The sequence below is a fragment of the Microcaecilia unicolor genome, chromosome 10 (assembly GCF_901765095.1).
Source record: "Microcaecilia unicolor chromosome 10, aMicUni1.1, whole genome shotgun sequence".
Classification (NCBI taxonomy): domain Eukaryota; kingdom Metazoa; phylum Chordata; class Amphibia; order Gymnophiona; family Siphonopidae; genus Microcaecilia; species Microcaecilia unicolor.
In genome coordinates, this window is record NC_044040.1 from 30981788 (window position 1) to 31006285 (window position 24498).

The window sequence follows — 24498 nt, forward strand, 5'->3', positions numbered from 1 at the left end:
AGCATCATAATATGGCTCAGAGGGGGTAGACTTTCCTCTTCATAAAGGAGTATTGGGAGGCTGTGATTGAATGAATATGCAAAACAAGTGAGAAGTTCCTTTACAGCACCCTACAGAAGGCCCAAGTAAGTCAGACTAGTTAATCTGGCACAGGATTTCAGGGGTGCTGTTCAAGGGGAAAGGGAGGTAGGTTGACATGGGATGAGGGCTTTAAAAAAAAGGAAATTATATAATATTTCTGTTACCTGATGGTATAACTGTACAGTGTTATAGGATTAATGGTATTATGTATTAAGACTATAATTTGTTCAGTAAAAAAAAAAAGATTTTTTTTTTTGTTTAATTTAAATATCTAGTTACTTATAAGTGGAGGTTTAACACACTACTAGTTCCAGACCTGGATAATTGTACATGGCACTATAAGGTATATAAAGCTCATTACAAATCTTGAGATTCTCCGTTCGTACATGCCTATGATGCACTATCATGATTGGTTTCAGTTGGAATTTTCACGTGGATTGATGACTCTGGTCTTGGAGAAATTGGCAACCGACATTCCTTGCCTGCTGTATGACGATGCCATCTTTTGTCATTTGGTGGATGAGGTACTTCTGTTTGAGCGAGAACTGCTCTCTGTTCACGGCTATCTCAGCAGCTTACCAAATTGTATGCACATCCTCTCGGAGGAAACCGCATTCCAGAAGTGGTTAACAGTAGAAAGGAAATGTAAGGAATCAACTTAAGGGACTTCTCCCTTGATTAAGACTAACGTATGTACTGGGATTCTCGTACTCAAGGGTTTTGTGGTCATTGGGATTGGAACATATAATGGAGTTATGTAGTCATTCACCTGTAGGCCATTGCTTTGAACCTTAATGGTCAATAGGAACTGAAGTTGTGATTATCTGTGTGAAAGGAGTTGGTGATCTCAGATGAGTTTATATGGACAGATATAAAATTGCCCACCATACTTTCTCAAGAAAAGAGTTAACCAGTAAATGACCCTCTTCTCCTAAACGGCTGGATAGTATGAGGAAGTCTGTATTTGTCAGTCCGCATTATATTCTTAATTATATCAATAGTTAATTTATGTTTTCAGAGCTGTCAGTCTGAAGTCCTTAAGTGTTAAGGGGTAAATTCTATATAGGTTGCTAAAAAATTAGCTACCAAAAAACTAGGCGCTAAGCTAGTATTCCCTAATGGCAGAGTTGTATGCAAATCTGTCGTACAATGCTAGCAAAGGCTGCAGTTACACACCAAACTTCAGATGCAACCGCTTATGCCATGTTTGTAGCTGGTATAAATGGGGGTAACAAAGGGCTTCTTTTACAAAGCCTCGCTAGCGATTCCCACGCAGCAAATGAGAGAGAGCCCATAGGAATTGAATGGGCTTCCTCTCATTTGCCACACCGACGGGAATTGGTAGCGCGGCTTTGTATAAGAGGCCCTAAATGCGGCAGTTGGGTGCATAAATGCAACTATTCTATAAAGTGCACAGGAATAGTCCGAAGGCCCCCGACATACTGATACCCCTCCTATGTTAATGCCCTCTTTGTGTTTGGGCAGTTAGGCTGCTGTTTATAGAATAGGGGTATAAATCTGTTACGTGTGCAACTGTAAATTGGTATTTATCATCAGTTATTTGAAACAAAATACTGAATAATGGAGGAAAAAAGACCTCAGTTGATTGTTCTATCAATCGAATAAGCCTGTATCAAGGTATCATAATATTTGAACCAGAGTTCACAGCTTCTATCATTGTTCTAAAAAAAAACCTCCAACAAAATATAAACCGTTTAATGTTAATTTTGATAGAAGAAATTTTATGTTAAAAAAAAATTTGTAGCGTGATTAACTTTGTTCAGACATGCACAGCTTCCACTTGTGTTGCTAACGGGGACCCGTTTCACCACTCGGCCTCCTCAGGGGATTTAGTTTACTTCCAGCATTTTCTATATTGATACATTCTCTGTCTCGATGGGTCTCCAGCACAGATGTTTCCACTGGGGATAAATTCCCTCAAATATCACTGCTTTTCAGAAAAGAAAATGTATTAGGATAACAGTGGAAGAATATCCGACTAGCGATCACCAAGAAACTTCTATTTCATAAAAATTAAAAACAAATACAACAAAGTACACGGCCACAAAAACTTTGTCAATCCAGTCCAATTCAAAACCAAGCCCAATGTGCTTCAGGGGCCTGAGGCAGGCAAGAGGCCAAAACATGTCAGGCTTGGTTCCGAATTGAACATTAGACTGGCATAAAAGGTTTGTGGCTTGCTTTCCACGGGGCCGGTGTGTTTTATTGTATTTGTTTTTAATTGTTATGAAATAAGTTTTACTTATCACTTAGCAAACATTCCTCTGCTGCTTTTCTTTTTTGTATTTCCTTTATGGTCAGATTTTTGCCTCTTTTTTTTTTTTTTATGTATGTTGATTAGAATAACAATGTACATTGCCAGATATTTTGTTTACTATTTTTTGTAAATTTGCTTTTACAGAACATTATAACAGAAATAAAACAAAAGTAGAAAAGATACCCTTTTTTTATTGGACTAATTTCATACAATTTTTGATTAGCTTTCAATGGCTAGAACCCTCACCCCCACTCCTATCCTTTCCCCTTGACGCTATCACTGGTTTGGTTTTGTTTAATTTATATATTCTGATATTGTCATCTTTTGCTCATACTGTTTTGACCTGAAGAAGGTGGTTCTGGCCTTTGAAAGCCAGTTAAAAAATGTGTGCAGTTTATAAAAAAAAATATCGGCTTATTTTCCTTTTTCATTTTATTTCTGTTTCTTACCTTTTAAAGTGGACCACTTGATCCAAGACCAGAACATTGTAGTACAAATATCTGAAAACTATCAATTAAAATTTTTAAATTGATTTAATTAAAAAAACATTATGAATGTGAATTGTGTTCAGTCCTCAATCACATGCAAAACTCGAGGTTTACAAGCTGGATAGGATGTTGGGGAGTTGTTTGTTTGAGATTCAGAACATAGTTGAAGCTTCACTCTAGGTTTATGGATAGCAAGCAGAGAGTTGGCGACAAAAAGTACTTTTCATGAACTCGCTTGATTTTAAGCACTTAAAAGTAGCAAGGGTGATGGGATTTTTTTCTCCACTGGCGAATCTGTGGGCAACTTAGTACAGATAAGTGAACTTTACAACTAATGTTTATTTTTTAATCAAATGATCGCTCTTAGGAGTTGCAATGATTGTATATAAAAACATAAGTGTTGCCATACTGGGACAGACCAAAGGTCCATCAAGCTCAGCATCCTGTTTCCAACAGTGACCAATCCAGGTTACAAGTATCTGGCAAGATTCCAAAACAGGACAATACATTTTATGCTGCTTATCCTAGAAATAAGCAGTGGGTTTTCCCCAAGTTCATTTTAATAATGGCTTATGAACTTTTCTTTTAGGAAGTTATCCAAACCTTTTTTAAACCCCACTAAGCTAACTGCTTTTACCACATTCTCTGGCAATGAATTCCAGAGTTTAATTACATGTTGAGTGAAGACAATATGTTCTCTGATTTAAATTTGCTACATTTGTAGCTTCGTGTGTCCCCTAGTCCTAGTATTTTTGGAAAGAGTAAACAAGCAATTCACATCTACCCATTCCATTTCACTCATTATTTTCCCTTAGCCGTCTTTTCTCAAATCTGAACAGCCCTAGTCGCTTCAGCCTTTCCTCATAGGGAAGTCGTCCCATCCCCTTTATCATTTTTGTTGCCCTTCTCTATACCTTTTCTAATTCCACTATATATTTTTTGAGATGTAGTGACCAGAATTGCAAACAGTATTCGAGGTGTGGTCGCACCATGGAGCCATAAGAAGGCATTATAACATCCTCATTTTTGTTTTCCATTCCTTTCCTAATAATACCTAATATTCTATTTGCTTTCTTAGCTGCTGCCGTACACTGAGCAAAAGGTTTCAATGTATCAACAACGATGACATCTAGATTCCTTTGTCAGTTGGTGACTCCTAATGTGGAACCTTATGTCACGTAACTATAGTTCGGGTTCCTCTTTCCCTTGCTGATATTGCTACACTGTACTGAGCACCATTTTGTATCAAACTTTGCATGCTGGTTGAAATAATACTTAGTCTGTAATTTATTGGGTGTTTGAGATTTTTGCCAGCTTTGGATATACAAAAACTTCCAGTGGGTAGGTGGTCATTGTAATCTTTAGCAGCTCTTTAGTAGAATCGTTGGATTTTATCACTTCTTCCTGATTTTTAACTGCCTTTCTTAGGTGCCTCAACCTCCAGATCTTGGAGTATCTGAGCAGTAAACCATCATTATTATTATTATTTATTTAGATTTTGCTCACACCTTTTTCAGTAGTAGCTCAAGGTGAGTTACATTCAGCTACTCTGGATATTTCTCTGTCCCAGGAGGGCTCACAATCTAAGTTTGTACCTGAGGCAATGGAGGGTTAAGTGACTTGGCCAAGATCACAAGGAGCAGCAGTGGGATTTGAACTGGCCACCTCTGGATTGCAAGACCAGTGCTCTAACCACTGGGCTACTCCTCCACTGGCAACATTCCATGTGGAGGCAATGCGGCCGTGCAGGCTTCTGTTTCTGTGAGTCTGACGTCCTGCACGTACGTGCAGGACGTCAGACTCACAGAAACAGAAGCCTGCACGGCCGCATTGCTGATCTGCAAGGGCAGGCTTCTGCATGGAATGTTGCTAGTGGAATAGTAGCAACAGCAACATTCCATGTAGAATCTCAAATAGTAGCAACAGAATCTCAAATAGTACCAACATTCCATGTAGAACCTCAAATATTTATTTAGATTTTGCTCACACCTTTTTCAGTAGTAGCTCAAGGTGAGTTACATTCAGGTACACTGGCTATTTCTCTGTCCCAGGAGGGCTCACAATCTAAGTTTGTACCTGAGGCAATGGAAGGTTAAGTGACTTGCCCAAGATCACAAGGAGCAGCAGTGGGATTTGATGCGGCCATCCTTTTCCTTCACCTGGATTTTATACTGCGATACATTGAAGGAATTTTTTTTTTAACCATTCATACACCCACCCATTGTTCCAAGGTGATAGATCACTATTCTGAAGCAAGCTAACTTTCTTTTAATAAAAAGCCACGACTGATCCTTTGTTGTAAATGACTTTCGAATAATGACTTCATGAAATGATTGTGTTGTTTTAAAAACAGTTCATGTGTAAAGTGTTAGCGTATGCTTAAATGCTTAAGTATTAATAAAATTGTAAAAAGCTCATTTATAGACAGTTTGTCCAGCTTTAGTTCAGCCGTCTCGTACATGTTCCTGAGATCGTGGGCAGAGTTGTAATGTATGAGTGTGTTTGGTAAAATACGTGGATACACAAACCTTTTTCAGAGCTGGTGTAAATTTGGATACTGTTGGGCTGGTTCTAGGAGCTTGTTTTATAATCATAGGTACCTTTTTGAACTTTTCACATAGGCATCTGTTTATAAAATCAAGCCTTATTGGTTCGTTAACAGTTTTTTTTTTGTTCCTGCTTCCATCTTAGTCGCCCTTGAAAAAATGGACTCTATGCTTTCCTCCGAGGCTGCCTGGATGTCGCAGTACAAGGATATCACTGATGTAGATGAGATGAAGGTCCCAGACTGTGCAGAAACATTTATGACGCTCTTAGTTGTCATCACAGGTACAGTGGGTATATTTTTATCTATTTGAAATAATTATTCATGTTTTATTATTCATGTTTGAGATAGTAAGAGAATTATGCACTCTAAGCAGTCTGGGAACCCAAACTTTCCCAGTTTTGGATAAATGGTGATACTAATCAAGAGTCTTGGAATACAGTCATCATTTTTATAACACTACTTGACATATTTACTTTGCTGCATTTATATCCCACATTTTCCCACCTATTTGCAGGCTCAATGTGGCTTACAATATAATACAACAACACTCAGATTGATGGGATAAGGAAATCAGAATATAGATAACAGATAAGGTGCATGAGAATATCATGGCAATCATATTAACGGAATAACAATTTCAGCCTTATTGCAGTTAATGTGCATAAGAAAATTATGTTTAATGAGAAGTGGGTAAATCGATAAAACATAACATAATGATAACAGGACAAGATGTAATGTTCAATAATTAGGGTGTAAGTTAGAATAAACAAATTTGAAAAGTTCCATTAAACTTGTATTTGGTGAAGTTTAGGTGCCGGTTTTTTATGGGGGATCTTTTTTGTACTTTTTTTTTAAACAAATAAGTCTTCAGTAATTTCCAGAAGGTGCTTACATATGCTTTGCAAATCATGCAGAATGCATATGCCAGGCTGGTTGTTGGAATTTCTAAATGTCGTCATATTCTGCCAGTGTTGAGAGAACTCCATTGGTTGCCTGTGAAATATAGAGGGCAGTATAAAATTTGACTCTTATCCAGCAGGTGGTTTACGCTACAATGCCATGATATTTTGTAACGGCTATTACTTTACAGGTCATGCGTTAATATTTGGATTATAGTCGGCTCACCTGTTCCAGGTTAATGCTGGAGTACTTACTGTTTCCTGTTTAGGAGGTGCTAAATGCACCAGCATTAATAGTGCTTTTGCCAGTGAGCGAGCAGTAAGAATATTGCGCTAGCTGGCTAATGCTTTCATGCCACGCCCCCTGAATAAAATTTTTTTTTTTTTTTTTAATTCAGTAATGTGCTCTTTAAAGTGCATTAACCCCGCTTTAAGGGCTTAATGCACTTTAGTAGACGGGCCCCAGAGCTACTTGCCCAGAAACCCTAGCGTATTTGATTTTCAGCTCATTGTTTTATGTTTGTTACAAATTTGCTTTATAGCTAATCTTGGTAACAACCAAATCGAGGCAATTTACAATTAAAATATACCACCGAGTCACTTCCTCTCCCACAGATGAGGGTATTTTCCAATCATACCCTTAAAGGAAGTGAATGGGCAAAGGGTCTGAAACGCATTCTTTTCAGCACCATTATAATCTAAGTTGCTTGGCTAGTGTGAGGCTCTTCAATCTCCAAGGACTGAAACATTTACCTTTGAGAGTGGAGGCTAGAGAATTGTGATCAGGTTTTTAAAGATCTCAACGAGGTCCCACTGAAAGCTGTCTAAAGAATTGGTGCTGAGCATTCATCTGTTAGTGGCACCTAGAACAACAGTAGCTTCTAAATGAAACTCCAGTAATATGCAAGAGGAAAAAATGATATTGGCTTTACAAGACAATAGCGATAATCATGACCCCCTTTCTTGAGACGTTTGCAAAAGATCTGCTTAGATTCCGAACCTTAACAGGCTATAATTTAACAGTTCTTATGTCGTCATCATCATGCTGACATGAGCTTTTGACTGTTAGGGCTAAGAAATTTAATTTGATAAAGTGGAGATCCTGGACAAATTCTTTGAGTGTTAGAATGATATTGTATTTGAGTGCTTTCTCTCATATTACTGCAGAATGTTAGATATTGAACTTGAGTTATTCTGGTGGGATTCAGGGCTGACTTAAGGCATGAGACAAGTGAGGCACTGGCTCAGGGCACCATATCTCAAGGCCAGTAGCGTGCCTTGCCTATTCACCTTCACAGCAGCCAGAGTGTGCTGTTCTGTTCTGACTGGTATGCTCTCCTCCTTGTGCTGCCTTTGACAAAATTATAGGTTTAAAACATGAGAACAGGTACTGCCTATTTTCGAGTTTAAACCCGCAGCAGTGCAGGGAACCTGAGGGCCGCCAGAATCCCCTCCATTGAGGGGACTGCAAATCCCTGGTGTTCAAGAATTAGTAGTTGGGATGATGGCAGGGAACGTCCTGGAACTTTAGGGGTTTCAGAGATGGCTTGAGCATTTAAGTGATGTGATAGACCTTTTTTTGTTGCCCTAATGGTAGTGTAGAATTTTATTTGTAATGTAATTTGTTTACTAAAACTTGAACAGTCAAAAGTCACACCCAACATGTTCTACAATAGGCAATAATAGCACAACACTGCTTTAATTGGTCTTAGGACCAAGAAATAGCTTAAATACATTAAGTAGAATCTGGTCCTTGAAGCTCATGCCTCAATAAATTGGGTTAGTCTGTAAGGTGCCACCTGGTTCCATCAGTGTTAAAACCAGACTAACATGGCTACCCCTTTCAAATGGAATAAGCTGCTTTAACAAACAGAAAGCTGAACTTGGTAAATATGAATCCATGTTGCCTATAAATACAATCAACTCAACTTTTTCTGATTAGAAAAATCTTTGTTTAAGGTTAGGAATGTCCTGTTACTGATTGCCTTATAATTTCTCCTTAGATAGATATAAAGGTCTTCCTACAGCCTCTAGAAAGTTGCAGTTCCTAGAGCTACAGAAAGATTTGGTTGATGATTTTCGGATACGATTGACTCAGGTCATGAAGGAAGAAAGCCGAGCTCCTCTAGGCTTTCGATACTGTATGATTCTTAATGCCGTGAACTACGTGGCATCCGTACTTGCCGACTGGGCTGACAATGTTGTAAGTAGTTGTGCCTGTTGAATGCATTGTTGTGTTGAAATGCTTACTAGAATGAGTTTCACATCACAGAAGATGCAGATGCAGTGCCGGAAGGTGTGTTCTGAAAACCCTGTCGTCTCGGGGCCTGTTTCATCAAGAACTGTGTCCCATGCTCTGTTTACAGGGGTGAGATGGTATTAAAAGATGAACTTGTCTAATACTAGAAACCAATTAAAAACTATTTCCAAGATAATTGCTGCTACTTTAAGGGCCCTTTTACCAAGCTGTGTTAGACGCTAACATGGGCCTAACACAGCAAAAATGGCCCAGTGTAGGACACACTAAAGCATTCCATGTTAGTTTTGCTATGTGCATGTGCTAGCCGCATGCTAAATATTTTTTGTAATTTTTTTTGAGGGGGTATGCCAGGTAGAATGTGCATTCCTATACTAACCAGTTAACGCTTCTACGTTACCTTGCGCTAACTGGTTAGCACACGGATAATGTAGGAATGCTTACCACTTACAAAATAGGAGGTGGTGGTAAGTTCTGCTGCAGTAATTGTGACCGAGCGCTAATGATAACATTGGTGCACAACTAGAAATGAAATTACTAGGAAAAGCTGTGGTAAAAAATGGCCTTAGTGCATGAGAAAGACCATGTAAGGGTGCACTGAAGCCACTTTTTATCACAGCTTAGTAAAAGGACCCCTTAATCCAGTAGCTAGAGCTGGAAGAAAAGTTTTCTTAAAGGGTCAGATCTCTTCTACTTTTCTGATACCATTGATTAAGCTTTGGGGTGCAATCAGAAAAAAAGTGCAGATAATTGGTAAGGTTTTCCCCACCGAGAAGATTCGGCCTTTTTACCCTCTTTCCTCTTCAGAACTTTAGGGGCTTCTAAAGGTTCTCTAGGGAATTGGGATAATTATTTTGAGAGAGCTGATAATAAGAATTTCCCCTGTTACATTGGCTCAGTTGGAATCATTAGTAAATCATAGGATCCTCTTCTATCAGTGTTTCCAAATGTGGCACCTCTTTACACTGTTCATCAACGCCGATAATTTCAATATGTGCTTTAGCCCTTGTAGACACCTAGTTCCATCAGAACGGGCATTTATGGACTGTGCTTCCCTGAACCTTTATGTACAGCTGGGGTCTTTCCCCCTATTTAATATTCTCTTCCCGAATCACTTTACCCCATCATTGGGGCAATAGTCCTAGAGTGGAGAGCATGGAACCCTGCAGCATGTGAGTTCTGATCCTGCCACTAGGGGTTGCCATTGCACAATGGTTAGCTTTCCCTTTTTCCAAGCATAGTTTCCGCAGCTCCCCCAACTGGCCTAAGGAACAGGAGATGAATCCAGGTCCTCTACAACTGGGCTAGTTTCAGCCTCGCTTGGATCTGACCAGAGTTAACCAAGTGTGCAGCACTGTTTGTAAGATGCCAAAGTATAAAATCCATTTGATAGCTTGTTAAACTGGGTTGAAAAATATTGTTGTTCCTTCAACCTTTTTTTCAGATACCTACTTGTACCACTCTTAAAATTCAATTATTTTTTCAAAATGTTTTATATCATGAGGAATATTGAGATCAAGGAAAAGTGAGACTGTACAATTTATGAAAATCATGAAATGCTGTAATGAAGTGGTTCCTAAACCTGATCCTGGAGGCACCCCAGCGGTTTTCAGGATACCCACAATGAATATTCATGAGAGCGATTTGCATGCAATACCTGTACTGCATGCAAATCTCTCTCATGAATATTCATTTTGGATATCGTGAAAACCTGACTGGCTGGATATGCCTCCAGGCCAAGGTTTGGGAACCAGTGTTCTAATGTATTTTATGTAGCTTTCGCTGTCTTTTTTTTTTTTTTTTTCCCCCCCCCCACTAGTTCTTTCTGGAACTTCAGCAGGCTACCCTGGACACTTGTGCAGACAGTAACGCTATCAGTATGCTGCAGTTAGGCCAGTTGGCCTCTATGGAAACCTCTGTTTTTGATGACATGATTAATCTCCTGGAACGGCTGAAAAATGACATGTTGACCCGTCAAGTAGACCATGTCTTCAGAGAGGTTAAAGAAACCATAAAACTATATAAAAAAGAAAGGTGCGTGTATATGCCAGTACATGTGGCGCAATTAGGCGTATAGCTGTACGTGACTTTAGAGTAATTTAACAGGTGCATGATCTGAGGCCTGGTTTCCATGCTAGGGCAACAAACGGGGGACAGTATTAGGAAAAATTGCAAATTTAGGGCCCTGTTTACTAAACCGTGCTATAGGCTCGCTAGCGTTTTTAGCACGTGCTAAAAATTAGCGTATGCTAGCGCTAAAGACACCCATAGGAATATATGGGTATCTCTAGCAGTAGCATGTGCTTAAAAACACTAGCGTACCTTAGTAAACAGGGCCTTTGATTTGGACTTCTAAAGAATGGTATACGCCCTCTCTATAAATACAGAGAAGGCCTTTGAGCAAGTCAAATTTTATTTTAAAAACAATGGAGAAATGGAGTTTGGTCTTAAGTTTCTAGTCTGGGTCAGAGCATTAGGGGGGGGCGTAATTCTAAAGTGGGTGCTGACATTTATGCACTGGTTATGCATATAAATTGAGTAGAACGTATATATGTGTATGTGTAGATACATATGTAAATGCCTAATTCACCTAAGTGCTATTCTGTAAACACATGTATTTTTTACAGATGGGTGTAACGGGGAGCGTGGGCACAGCATGCGTGGGACTCGCATGTAACTTACAGAATACTGTAAGTTACAGGCGTATCTCTGATGTTCAGGCATAAGCCCCCTGCCTCTATATATGGCACCCAAATTTGGGTGTCGATCGAAGATGCTCGCATAGATTGAGGTTAACAATCAGTTATTTGAGTTAATTGGCATTATTAAATATTTGCATGCATCTTCCTGGGCCCGTGTGCCTAAATCCCTTAGTGCTCAGCTCAAAAGAGGGTGGGGCAGGGGCATTCCAAAATATTGTGCATGAAGTTGTAGAATAGTCAAATATACTAATTAATAAAATTTGGTTTTAGCTTTACTGTGATCCAGTCTCTGGGACTCCTGGTTTTGTGCCCACTTTTCTGTTTGTTTCACAGAGTATCCGTGGGTCTTCTTTGAGTTCTCCACGCTTTGTGGATTCTCTATTGCCCAAATTTGAGTGCCATTTACTGAACCCAGGCCAAAATGGATTATACAGGAGGGGGACACTAAAAAGGGGGAGGGGACTGATAATGGAGTGAAGGAAAGAAGAGTTGCACAAGTGGGGTAAGCAGGGGTGGAAAAGGAGGGGAGTTCATGTTGTTAAAATATAGATGAAATGGTGTTTGATTTGACTGTATTTGTAGCAGTATAATCTAATTAAAAAATATTTGAGGCGAGAGAGGTCTTTAGCTGCTTGATTGAAACCCAGATGAACCTTAGAAACCATGCCAGCATATAAAGAAATATAAAAACAAGAATAATCTGTAGAATTCTGGTAAATTACATGTTTTAACATAGTCTGTTTTGTGACACACACAAGTATTTATTGCAGTTTGAAGTATTTCTACCTGAACTGAATTTCTGACACTATTTTTATTCATTTATTGGTATTTTCAACTGCCTTTATTAAGAGATTCAACCAAGGCGGTGTACAACAGGTACAGCTTGTATTGCTGTTAACAAAATTGTAAATTTTATATCAATCTTTTCTTTCATCTCAGGAAACAGGATTTTAGGTTTTTCTGTTATTTATATATGTTAAATTGGTCTTTAAAAAGTGAAAGCCTTTCTGTGAATTTTTAAGAGATGGCGTTGTTGGCTCCCGCACTGAAGTGCATTAGGAAGGCAACACCAAAAGAAAAAAAATGTTCATAATGGAGGGAGTCCACCTTCTGAAGAGAGGGATAATGGATGTTTATATACAGTGGGGGAAATAAGTATTTGATCCCTTGCTGATTTTGTAAGTTTGCCCACTGACAAAGACATGAGCAGCCCATAATTGAAGGGTAGGTTATTGGTAACAGTGAGAGATAGCACATCACAAATTAAATCCGGAAAATCACATTGTGGAAAGTATATGAATTTATTTGCATTCTGCAGAGGGAAATAAGTATTTGATCCCCCACCAACCAGTAAGAGATCTGGCCCCTACAGACCAGGTAGATGCTCCAAATCAACTCGTTACCTGCATGACAGACAGCTGTCGGCAATGGTCACCTGTATGAAAGACACCTGTCCACAGACTCAGTGAATCAGTCAGACTCTAACCTCTACAAAATGGCCAAGAGCAAGGAGCTGTCTAAGGATGTCAGGGACAAGATCATACACCTGCACAAGGCTGGAATGGGCTACAAAACCATCAGTAAGACGCTGGGCGAGAAGGAGACAACTGTTGGTGCCATAGTAAGAAAATGGAAGAAGTACAAAATGACTGTCAATCGACAAAGATCTGGGGCTCCACGCAAAATCTCACCTCGTGGGGTATCCTTGATCATGAGGAAGGTTAGAAATCAGCCTACAACTACAAGGGGGGAACTTGTCAATGATCTCAAGGCAGCTGGGACCACTGTCACCACGAAAACCATTGGTAACACATTACGACATAACGGATTGCAATCCTGCAGTGCCCGCAAGGTCCCCCTGCTCCGGAAGGCACATGTGACGGCCCGTCTGAAGTTTGCCAGTGAACACCTGGATGATGCCGAGAGTGATTGGGAGAAGGTGCTGTGGTCAGATGAGACAAAAATTGAGCTCTTTGGCATGAACTCAACTCGCCGTGTTTGGAGGAAGAGAAATGCTGCCTATGACCCAAAGAACACCGTCCCCACTGTCAAGCATGGAGGTGGAAATGTTATGTTTTGGGGGTGTTTCTCTGCTAAGGGCACAGGACTACTTCACCGCATCAATGGGAGAATGGATGGGGCCATGTACCGTACAATTCTGAGTGACAACCTCCTTCCCTCCGCCAGGGCCTTAAAAATGGGTCGTGGCTGGGTCTTCCAGCACGACAATGACCCAAAACATACAGCCAAGGCAACAAAGGAGTGGCTCAGGAAGAAGCACATTAGGGTCATGGAGTGGCCTAGCCAGTCACCAGACCTTAATCCCATTGAAAACTTATGGAGGGAGCTGAAGATGCGAGTTGCCAAGCGACAGCCCAGAACTCTTAATGATTTAGAGATGATCTGCAAAGAGGAGTGGACCAAAATTCCTCCTGACATGTGTGCAAACCTCATCATCAACTACAGAAGACGTCTGACCGCTGTGCTTGCCAACAAGGGTTTTGCCACCAAGTATTAGGTCTTGTTTGCCAGAGGGATTAAATACTTATTTCCCTCTGCAGAATGCAAATAAATTCATATACTTTCCACAATGTGATTTTCCGGATTTAATTTGTGATGTGCTATCTCTCACTGTTACCAATAACCTACCCTTCAATTATGGGCTGCTCATGTCTTTGTCAGTGGGCAAACTTACAAAATCAGCAAGGGATCAAATACTTATTTCCCCCACTGTACCTCTCACTACTGTTTTGTTCTTTCAGATGGTTCTCTTTGCCGTCTCCTTCCGAGCAGGCAATGATGTCCTTGTCCAGTACAGCTTGTCCCATGTTGCTGACCTTAAGAGACCGCATGTTGCAACTAGAGCAGCAGCTCTGTTACTCCTTGTTTAGAATTTTCTGGCAAATGCTTGCAGAAAAGCTGGATTTGTTCATCTATCAAGAAGTAAGTAGTACACTGTAAAACATTTATGTATCTAATGTATTTTTTTTAAACCAGAATTAGAAAGACTTTGTCAGTACTGCTGAAATAAGAATGTGTTGACAGCAGAAATCTGCAAACTGAAGAAACTGGCTCGGGATTGTTGTCAGCAGACGTCAGCCATTGTGGCCCATAAGATAGAAAGCACAGCTAAATATAAAACATGAAGAATGTTAAAGATTCCTCTCGGAGCCTTTGGAATTCCCACTTTACTAGCTGCACTGTGGGGCCACTTTTATAAGCTGCAGTAAAAAAAAAAAAAAGGTTTTCCCTGTGCGCTAAGGCCATTTTGTTTACTACTGCCATATAAATGGCCTTTTGTATTAATGGATGTTTCTATCCTTACAATCCAGATTAGACCTCCTTTAGATCTTTAATATAGTAAAGTCCTTTTTCAAAAGAACACAGCTCATAACATAGATACTTCAGGATCAGATCATATGTTTATCCCAGAACCTCAGTGATGTTAATCGCTATCCATTTAAAATACAGCGATTTCAATAACATCAAGCTCTTCACCGGTTCTTTTTCTTATTTCTTAACTTTAGAAAAACATATATATATATATAGCTTTAGCGTTACTTATCTTTTCAATTTATTACACTTGTCGGACCCAGGGGATCATCTGTCCAACATGCACGTTTTGCCCACAATGGGCTGTCTCAAGGACATTCATTCCCCTGCAATATAAATCAAAATATATTAATGATCTCCCCAGACTTCAGTATTCAACTTACATCCCAAGAGTAACTGAAACCTAAACTAGACTCACCCCGTGTTTCTTGTAGCGTCAGCTCAGCAAAAGTTATAAGCTAAGATGGCGCCAGCATTTTTTTGAACCCATTAAATATCCGCTACAGCATGACGTTCATAAGCCCCGCCCCCCCAAGGCATTCCACCGGCAGCAAAGGACCAATCCTATATTGCTTGCCGGTAGAGAACCGGGTGCTATTCAAATCAAAGATGTCCATTCAATTTCAGCATTCAGGCCCTTCGGTGTAACTGTTTGAAGCATAAATATATTAAATTGCTCTCTATAGTTCAACAGTTTTTTAATAGATCTAACGATCTAAAGGAGGTCTAATCTGAATTGTACGGATAGAAACATCTATTTATAAGAATCCAGTTTTAAAAGATCTATCTTGCCTTTTGTATTAATGGCCATGTGCTGTTTGCATAAGCCTGCAGCCTTTTAAAACAACTTAGTGCCTGAGCACTTAACCTCCACCCATTTTGTAGGCGATAAGGTCTCCTGTGGTATACGTGTGCTATTTATTTATTTTATTTGTTGCATTTGTACCCCACATTTTCCCACCTATTTGTAGGCTCATTGTGGCTTACATAGTACCGTGAGGTGTTAGCCACCTCCGGCGATGAAACAAATACAGAGTGGTGATGTTACAGAACATTGGAGAATCGAGAGAAGAAGAGGGATATATATTGCTCATTGCAGGTTATGGCTCCGTTGTGTTGCTGAGTTCAGTTACTTAAGTTGGATCAATGGTGTATGCTAACCAGTTAGTGCAAGGTAATGTAGCTGCAGTAACTGATTAGTGCAGGAAATCCCACCCTCCGTTCCCCTGACGCGCCCTTCAAAAAATATTGTGCGTTTTTAGTGCATGCAGATTTGGCCATTACCACATGACACCTGAGCTCGTGAAGCAGTCACCATTTTAAGCTGTGTTTGGCGTGCGTTAGTGGCTAGTGCAGCTTAGTAAAGGGCCCCTGTGTTCCCAAAGGTTGAGGCTTAGCAGCTAATTGATTTGTTTAAGAAAGATACCTTTTGTTTATACAGGTAATTCTGGCTAATCATTTTAATGACGGAGGGGCTGCACAACTGCAGTTTGATATGGTTAGAAATCTTTTCCCTTTGTTTTCACACTACTGCAAAAAACCAGAAAATTACTTCAAACAGTAAGTAAAGTAAACATATCAAATATTTGTGTTGCTTGATTTATTTTTTTCCTAATATAAGAGGGGTTTGTTTTTTTTTAATTGCATTTTTCATTAACCCAGTGGTTCCCAAACCCCTCCGGTTTTCAGGATATACTATACCAGTATAAGGAGTGAAGGGAATGGATAAATATCAAACAAAATCACAGCATATTCAATTCCCCCTGAAATTCAGAAGAAGTAACAATTCAATATCATATACCGATGGATAAAAATGGAAGGAAAAAGCCTCAAACGAGCTATAGGTCACACAGTCCCTTCGGAGCTGAAATTTTCATCGTAGGCATAAAAAGCCTTACTTAGCAACCATCTTTAATATTCATCAATCGGTCCAAATCTGTTCATTTTTTCAGTGCCCACTTTAAATCGTATTCTATTTCTGTAGTTTTCCTGTTTAGAGCCATCTTCATTTTTCACTTTGCCATGCCAGGTCCCATAACGACAACCAACGATGGCCAGCGTTTCGCAGTGCCGCCTCAGTGTATCGCCATCTGGGACTAGCGTTTTCCATTCTGACTCCCATAGGCATCACTCCTCAACAACACACTGGAAGGGAGTAGAAGAATGGAAAACGCTAGTCCCAGATGACGATACACTGAAGCAGCATAGCGAAACGCTGGCCATCGTTGGTTGTTATGGGACCTGGTAACAAAGTGTCAGATGAAGATGCCTCTAAACAGGATAACTACAGGAGATTGAAGGGGGGCAGACTCAAGAAAAATGTCAGGAAGTATTTTTTCACGGAGAGAGTAGTGGATGCTTGGAATGCCCTCCCGCGGGAGGTGGTGGAAAAGAAAACGGTAACGGAATTCAAACATGTTCAGAAGAAATGGATCCTCAGGAGCTTAGCCGAGATTGGGTGGCAGAGCCGGTGGTGGGAGGCGGGGCTGGTGGTTTGGAGGCGGGGATAGTGCTGGGCAGACTTATATGGTCTGTGCCAGAGCCGGTGGTGGGAGGCGGGACTGATGATTTGGAGACGGGGATAGTGCTGGGCAGACTTATACGGTCTGTGCCAGAGCTGGTGGTGGGAGGAGGGGCTGGTGGTTGGGAGGCGGGGATAGTGCTGGGCAGACTTATAGTCTGTGCCAGAGCCAGTGGTGGGAGGCGGGGATAGTGGCTGGGAGGCGGGGATAGTGATGGACAGACTTATAAGGTCTGTGCCCTGAAGAGGACAGGTACAAATCAAGGTAGGGTATACACAAAAAGTAGCACATATGAGTTTATCTTGTTGGGCAGACTGGATGGACCGTGCAGGTCTTTTTCTGCCGTCATCTACTATGTTAAAAGATAAGTGTGATTTAAAGTGGGCTTTGAAAAAATGAGTACATTTGGACCGATTGATGAATGTTAAAGATGGTTGCAAAGGAAGGTTTTTCTTTTATGCCTATGATGAAAATTTAATCTCTGAAGAGATTGTGTGACCTGGAGCTCATTTGAGGCTTTTTCCTTCCATCTTTATCCATTAGTATATGATATTGAATTGTTACTTCTTGTGAATTTCGGGGAAACTGAATATGCTGTGATTCTGTTCGGTTTTCAGGATATCCCCAATGAATATTCATTACTACCTCTTACGAGCTCCCCTTATTTCTAGTCACTATATAAGAATTAAACCACAATCTGGTGCCTGCACTTTTCCAATTTTTATACACTTTATTATTTTCCACATGCAGTATTATAAAGATCTAATACTTATGGTTTGACACTGTAAGGTGCTGTCCTTCTAGATTCACCACTGGAAGAAAAGATGATGATCAGTTTGATGATTTGAACATATTGGAAAGATACCGAGGAAGAAGTGTGATACCAGACGGAAGGACAATCGGTGACAACTTATTAACAATTTGAGTAAATTTGCAAAACTTTTGACCGATACCATTTCTGTTTGGAGCAAGCATTCTGCTGTGGAAAAGGATCTATGAGAGAGGATTCTCGTTGAGAAAGGACTTTCTTCTTAACAGAAAGATTCAAAGGACGGTCACACATGCGATAAGTTGTAATGATAACCTGTATATTCATGGGTTTTGTGAAATCAGTGTATCGTGATTTCCTTGGTCTTTATGTTAACAAAAGATAATTGAATTGTGAAAGGAGGAATTAGTAGAATGAATGGGTTTGAATGGAAGGATGCAAGAATACCATATGGAAACAATAAGTATTAGATCTTTATAATACTGCATGTGGAAAATAATAGGAAAAGTGCAGGCACCAGATTGTGGTTCAATGAATATTCATGAGATTGATTTGCATACACAGTCTCCTTGGTATGCAGATCTATCTCACGAATACTCATTATGGATATCCTGAAACCCTGACTGGTTGGGGAGCCACTGTATTAACCTGATTTGTTTTTTTTAATGGCTCATTTTGTCATTTTTCTCCTTATGTAGTATAAAAGAAGCCTGTATTATCCTGAACCTAAATGTTGGATCTGCTCTGCTGTTGAAGGATGTGCTACAGTCCGCTTCAGACAGTGGAAATGGGCCTGTGCTAAACAGCGAACAGCCTTCTGCCACAGCAGCATTAAATGAACTCAGAGTTTACAAACTGGCTCAACAAGATGTTGAGATTCTTTTAAATCTGAGAACAAACTGGCCTAATGCTGGAAAATAGGAATATTGGACAAAAGCATTAGAAGATAAAAGCCGATTCTCTTGTTTTAATGAAGAGGACTGTAACTCTGCTCTTCACAGATAACATGGTAGCATAGTTGTCCTCAGTGCAGACCACATTGTACTCTTCTCTTTCCTTCCTTCGTCATACAGATCCTATTCAACCTACGGCTATTTCTCTCTGTCTGTCAGGCATATTTGAATTCTGTTACTAAGAATTCAAAGCTCCTTTTTCATGAGACAAACATAGAAAAAGAAAAAAAAAATTGAACCTTTTTCTCACACACATTAAAATGGTTCAAGTGGTGCCTCAGCCTCTGCTGTTTAAACAATTTTCTGCATTTGCCAGTTACGGATCCTTGTACTTAGCTTTAGACTAGGAAAAAAACACAATTTTTCTTTCTTTATTGCCTGAAGTGAAATCTGCATCCTTTTGACATTGGTCTGTTGCTTTAAAAAAATAGGACAACGTTGTAGCTTCATCAAACTGATGAACTTAACTACGAAGCTGTCTTTCCTTTTCCTGTCATGCTATTTAAATTAAAAACCTACATTCAAACTCTATTTATTACTTTTGGATATTTATAGGCTTTAAAGTTTTGGCCATAGTGTGAGCCTCTGGTTTGATTTTTATTATCCATTCATGTATTTGTGGAATACTAATTCTTTCCACTGTGCTATTTGCATAAAATGTCAGTTTATGAAATTTACATCACAGTCACTGATTTGTAGTCTCAGCCAGAGGAGAGGTATATACCGAAACATCAATTGTAGCAGCTTTTCCTCTGTGTCTCACTAGTCCAATATACACATATTGTCTACAGGAAAAAAACACCACCAGGACAGCAGCTGTAGCACCAGTAGCTGTGCCAGGCTGGAAAAGACACAGCAAACAAACGTGTATGCACAAGTCCAAAGAAAAGGTTAAAATAAAAAATACTTTCATTAAGCCTTCAGTTTTATACAAGGAAGAAGGGACTGCTTGTTTTGATGGTCCTTAACAGTGTGCATATTTATTCATGGACAGTGCTTTAAAATGTACCTCTGATCAATAACGGAGCAGAAAAAAAATAGCCGGTGTAATTTCTTTAATAAAAAGAGAATAAATTGGGAGGGGGAGCAATGCTACAGCTTGGAAAAGAAATCCATTATATGTAACATGTAGAAACTTTAATGAAAATGCCAGGTTTGTTTATGTTTTAAATTTATACTTTGCGGTTGTAATATTCTAATTTATTGATCTAAAATTTCCATTTAAGTCATACCTTGTATCTACTTCTGCTATGCTTTTTTTTTTTTTTTTTGCCACAAAACAATTTTCAAAAAATTGCCTGCTACTATGTATATTGCTAAATATGTCATATGATGCTTAACACCACCTCTGCTTAAAATAACTGTTCTTGTTTGCTGCCTGCCTCTTTGATGTACACTCTAGATTGGCCAACAATGCTTTCAATTATTGCTTCAATTGGCAATATTTCCTCAGACATGTTTTATCTATATGCCTCTTTGTTTACATCACTGTACCAATAGTTCTGTATTGAGTAATTCTGTTTAAATCTATCACTCTTCTACTGAGACCTGTTTTACAAGGGTGAAGGGTGTCAAGTGCTATAGGAAAACCAAAATATATATTATGTCACTTTCCTACTTGACTGCTAGAAGGCATCAGATTCAGCCTCTTGCTATATAGTTCTGTATACTGGTAAAGGAGAGAGTCCCACCCATTACCCTCTGCATTTACGTTTGATTAGGATACAGTTGTGCTGTTGAAAGTAATGGTCCCTACCAGTACTATGGTTATCAGGTGGAATAAATGTTAGATGCAAGGTGGAACGTGGTATATTTGCCCATGTCAGTTAGACTTGTGCTATGATGTCAAGGAAGGCACCATTTTCAACATTTGTAGGTAGAGTAGCATGGGTACATACATTAATTTCCTTCTGTTATATAGACTGACTTGATAACTGATCGATTTTATTTAGTTGTAATATATCCCTGTAACCAAGTATAAAACTATATATATGTTTAGACTATCATATATAGATGTGTGATATTTTGAAAGGATGTATGTATTTTAAAATTAAAATTATCCTTTGTATAGGATATTATATACTTCCATGACAATTTATACCTAAGGGTAATTGCCCAGGGCCCCCATTGTATTGAGGGAGGTCCCAAATCAGCCCGAAATTGAAAGAAGGACAGCCTGCAAACAAGTTTTAGGGCCCTTTCCCTAGTATCTGCCCTGAGCCCTAACATGTCTAGCCCTGGCCCTGCTGTGAAATGAACAAAACAACAGAACTATTTAAAGTAGTCCCTATATATTTCAAATATTTGCAAAGTATTGTTATTGTCTATGGAAAACACCTGTTACATAGAAGCAAGACTGAGCCAACATACACGTGGATAATGTTATCCCTTATACCTTGCTGATACTTGCATTAATTCTTATACTTGGGAACTGAGGAGTGGAGGAGACTGCTTCATGTGGAAAGATACTTGGGAACTGAGGAGCGGAGGAGACTGCTTCATGTGGAAAGATACTTGGGAACTGAGGAGCGGAGGAGACTGCTTCATGTGGAAAGGATGATTCTTGCTCAGAACTTTACAGCTGTAGATCAGTTCTGCATCAGCAACATGCCTGACTCAGTCATGCTGTGGAAATGTTCTTACATTGAGTTGATTATAGAAACAGTTTTTAAAATTGTTTTTCCAAAGTTATAAGCTTTAACTATAATTGTTAGTATGTTCTATGGAATTTAGTTTTATTTAAACAGCAAGATAGTCTGTATCCATATCATAAACTTGTTTTCGTAGTGTTATGTTTCAAAGTTTTTATTGATGATGCCACAGATTATCACAATCATTTGATTAAGTACATAACAATTTAAACTTTGTCAGTCATATGTACACCCATCCGTGGTCATTATCATCAAATTTGATTTACAATTTCCTTCCCAATTCCCCCCTTCCCCCCCTTAATACTGTCTTTAACATAATCCTTGTATCAGAATAGAACAATAAACAACAATGAACATTACCCGCTATCTGCACATTCCAAGAATAATAACTTGTAGTTGTATCGCGGTTAACCCCTTATCTAATATCTCCCTCCCTTTCATCCCCTTCCCCCCTCCATCATGAAATATTCCACATTCACTTCATGAGCCATTCAGTTACATCTCCCATTCACTCTTGTGCTACGGTGTTGGTTAAGGTGCTCTGCCTTATGTTGTGTTACTGAACTCTAGTTGCCATTATCCTCTCCCTCCTTTATGGTCCCCTATGTGGAAAATTTATTTAATATTGCACTTCTCGCTTTATGGGATATACTTTGTAAGTACTTGGTCCAGATGGTGATAAACTTCCTTCTTTTCTTGGATGTGCCCTGGGCTTCCCTGGCCTCCCATAGCATCAATTCATGAAACCTATTTCTCCAATGCCAGAAGGAGGGTGGTACCACCTGCATCCAGTGTCTAAGTATACATTTTTTCCCCACGGCATAAGCCTTGCATATCAATTGTTTTGTTTTCGTAGTGTTATAAGAGATGCTGCTTAACTTTGCAGTGGACAACCTTCGGGCCTGAGTGTACGGGTACAGTAGCACACAGAAGAGTCCCTCCTTCCCTCCCTGAAGAATGGTTAAAACTGATATTTAACTCTGTATGTACATCCCCCCCCCCCCCCTTAGTGAAATAAGGATCCTTTCCACTAAGTTGATTTCTTTAGTTCCTATGTGTTGGGGGACCCCAATCTAGCTGGATATATCTGACCAGGTATGTGTAACACATCCTAAGTAGTTCAAGGTTCTGAAGAACCAGAAATAAGAAGTAGTGGTAACTTTATTTACATGTACACACCAAACCAGTCACGTTTTCAAGATACCTATAATGAATATGCATGAGAGAGATTTGCATGCAAATTTATCTCATGCATATTCATTGTTGATATCTTGAAAACCTGACTGGTTTGGTGTGTACATGTAAATAAAGTTACCACTACTTCTTATTTCTGGTTCTTCAGAACCTTGAACTACTTAGGATGTGTTACACATACCTGGTCAGATATATCCAGCTAGATTGGGGTCCCCAACACATAGGAACTAAAGAAATCAACTTAGTGGAAAGAACCCTTATTACACTAGGGGAGGATGTACATACAGAGTCAAATATCAGTTTTAACCATTCTTCAGGAAGGGAGGGACTCTTCTCTGTACCACTGTACCTGTACACTCAGGCCCGAAGGTTGTCCACTGATGGAAAACAGGGTGGCTTCTCAACTCAATGACTTTATACAAAAATTCTACATGAATCACAATCTGGTTTCTGTCCAGCCCACAGTACAAAAACCGTCCTACTCTAATATCCAAATTCAAACAGGAAATCTCATTTGGAAACATCCTCCTTCTACAATTCGATTTATCCAGTGCATTTGACATGGTAAATCATAATATTCTAACCAAACTACTGGACAAACTTGGGATTGGCGGAAATATCATTAACTGGATAAAAGGCTTCATCAACTCAAGATCTTACCAAGTCAAATCAACCTCAACTATTTCATCTCCCTGGTCACCAAACTGCGGTGTACCTCAAGGATCCCCTTTATCCCCCGATGCTCTTCAATCTTATGATGATCCCCCTAGCCAAAGCTCTATTCAGGCATGGTCTCAACCCTTTCATATATGCCGATGACATCACCATATTCATTCCCTTCAAATCTAATCTAACAGAAATCGCCGACAAAATATCCTTGGGCATGAACATTTTAGCCTCTTGGGCCAACGCCTTTATGATGAAAATTAACAAAGAGAAAACGCAATGCCTAATCCTCTCTTCCCAACACTTCGCGCTCCTCCTTATTAATCTTAACAGGTCGGGCATCACAGTCCCCATATCTGACAACCTAAAAATGCTTGGAGTGACATTAGACAACCATCTCTCGCTCGAAAGTCATGCAAAATCCGCTACAAAGAAAATGTTCAACATGATGTGGATACTGAAATGCGTAAAACCATATCTTCTCCTGAAAACATTCCGGAACTTGGTGCAATCACAGTACTTACCCATGCTGACTACTGTAATAGTATTTTCTTAGGCTGCAAGACCAATATCCTAAAAAAAACTTCAGACTGCCCAAAATACAGCAGCAAGACTCATTTTTAGCAAATCAAGAATGTGCAACACCTCTTCGTAAAAAACTTCACTGGCTCCCTATCACAGAACGAATCAACTTCAAGGTTCACACATTAATCCACAAGATTATTCAGGGTGAATCTCCAGACTACATGCTGAATCTGATTGACCTTCCCTCCAGAAATACATCTGTAACTTCGCAAACTTATCTCAACCTACATTACCCTAATTGCAAAGGACTCAAGTACAAAACCTACTATGGATCCAACTTCTCCTTCTTAGGCAGCCAACTCTGGAATGCACTCCCCAGACCTATCTGATCAATCAGTAACTACCCTTCCGGAAATCACTAAAAACCCATCTGTTCAAACAAGCCTACCCAAACGACCCAGACTAATCCTATGTATCCATCTACCCAACACATATCCAGGAAACAATGACCTAGTCTACATCTCCCACCAAATTTCCATTTGCTTATCCTGTGTCCCATCCCCCTCCCACCTCCTCTACCCCCTCCTCCAATTCTCACCTACCCTTGCTCATACCTCTCCTACTCCCTTCAC

General features: G+C 39.6%; 1 protein-coding gene across 1 annotated transcript in view; it reads left to right on the plus strand.

The window, feature by feature from the left end:
- The window catches only part of RINT1 (RAD50 interactor 1), a 42450-nt gene extending 22374 nt beyond the window's left edge, over positions 1-20076 (plus strand). The window contains exons 7-13 of the mRNA XM_030216118.1: positions 501-726; positions 5539-5676; positions 8298-8497; positions 10371-10585; positions 14016-14196; positions 16028-16146; positions 18576-20076. Coding sequence (XP_030071978.1) covers positions 501-726; positions 5539-5676; positions 8298-8497; positions 10371-10585; positions 14016-14196; positions 16028-16146; positions 18576-18798 — 1302 coding nt within the window. The 3' untranslated portion in view covers positions 18799-20076. The remainder of the gene's footprint in view (positions 1-500; positions 727-5538; positions 5677-8297; positions 8498-10370; positions 10586-14015; positions 14197-16027; positions 16147-18575) is intronic.
- Positions 20077-24498: the final 4422 nt, after the last annotated feature.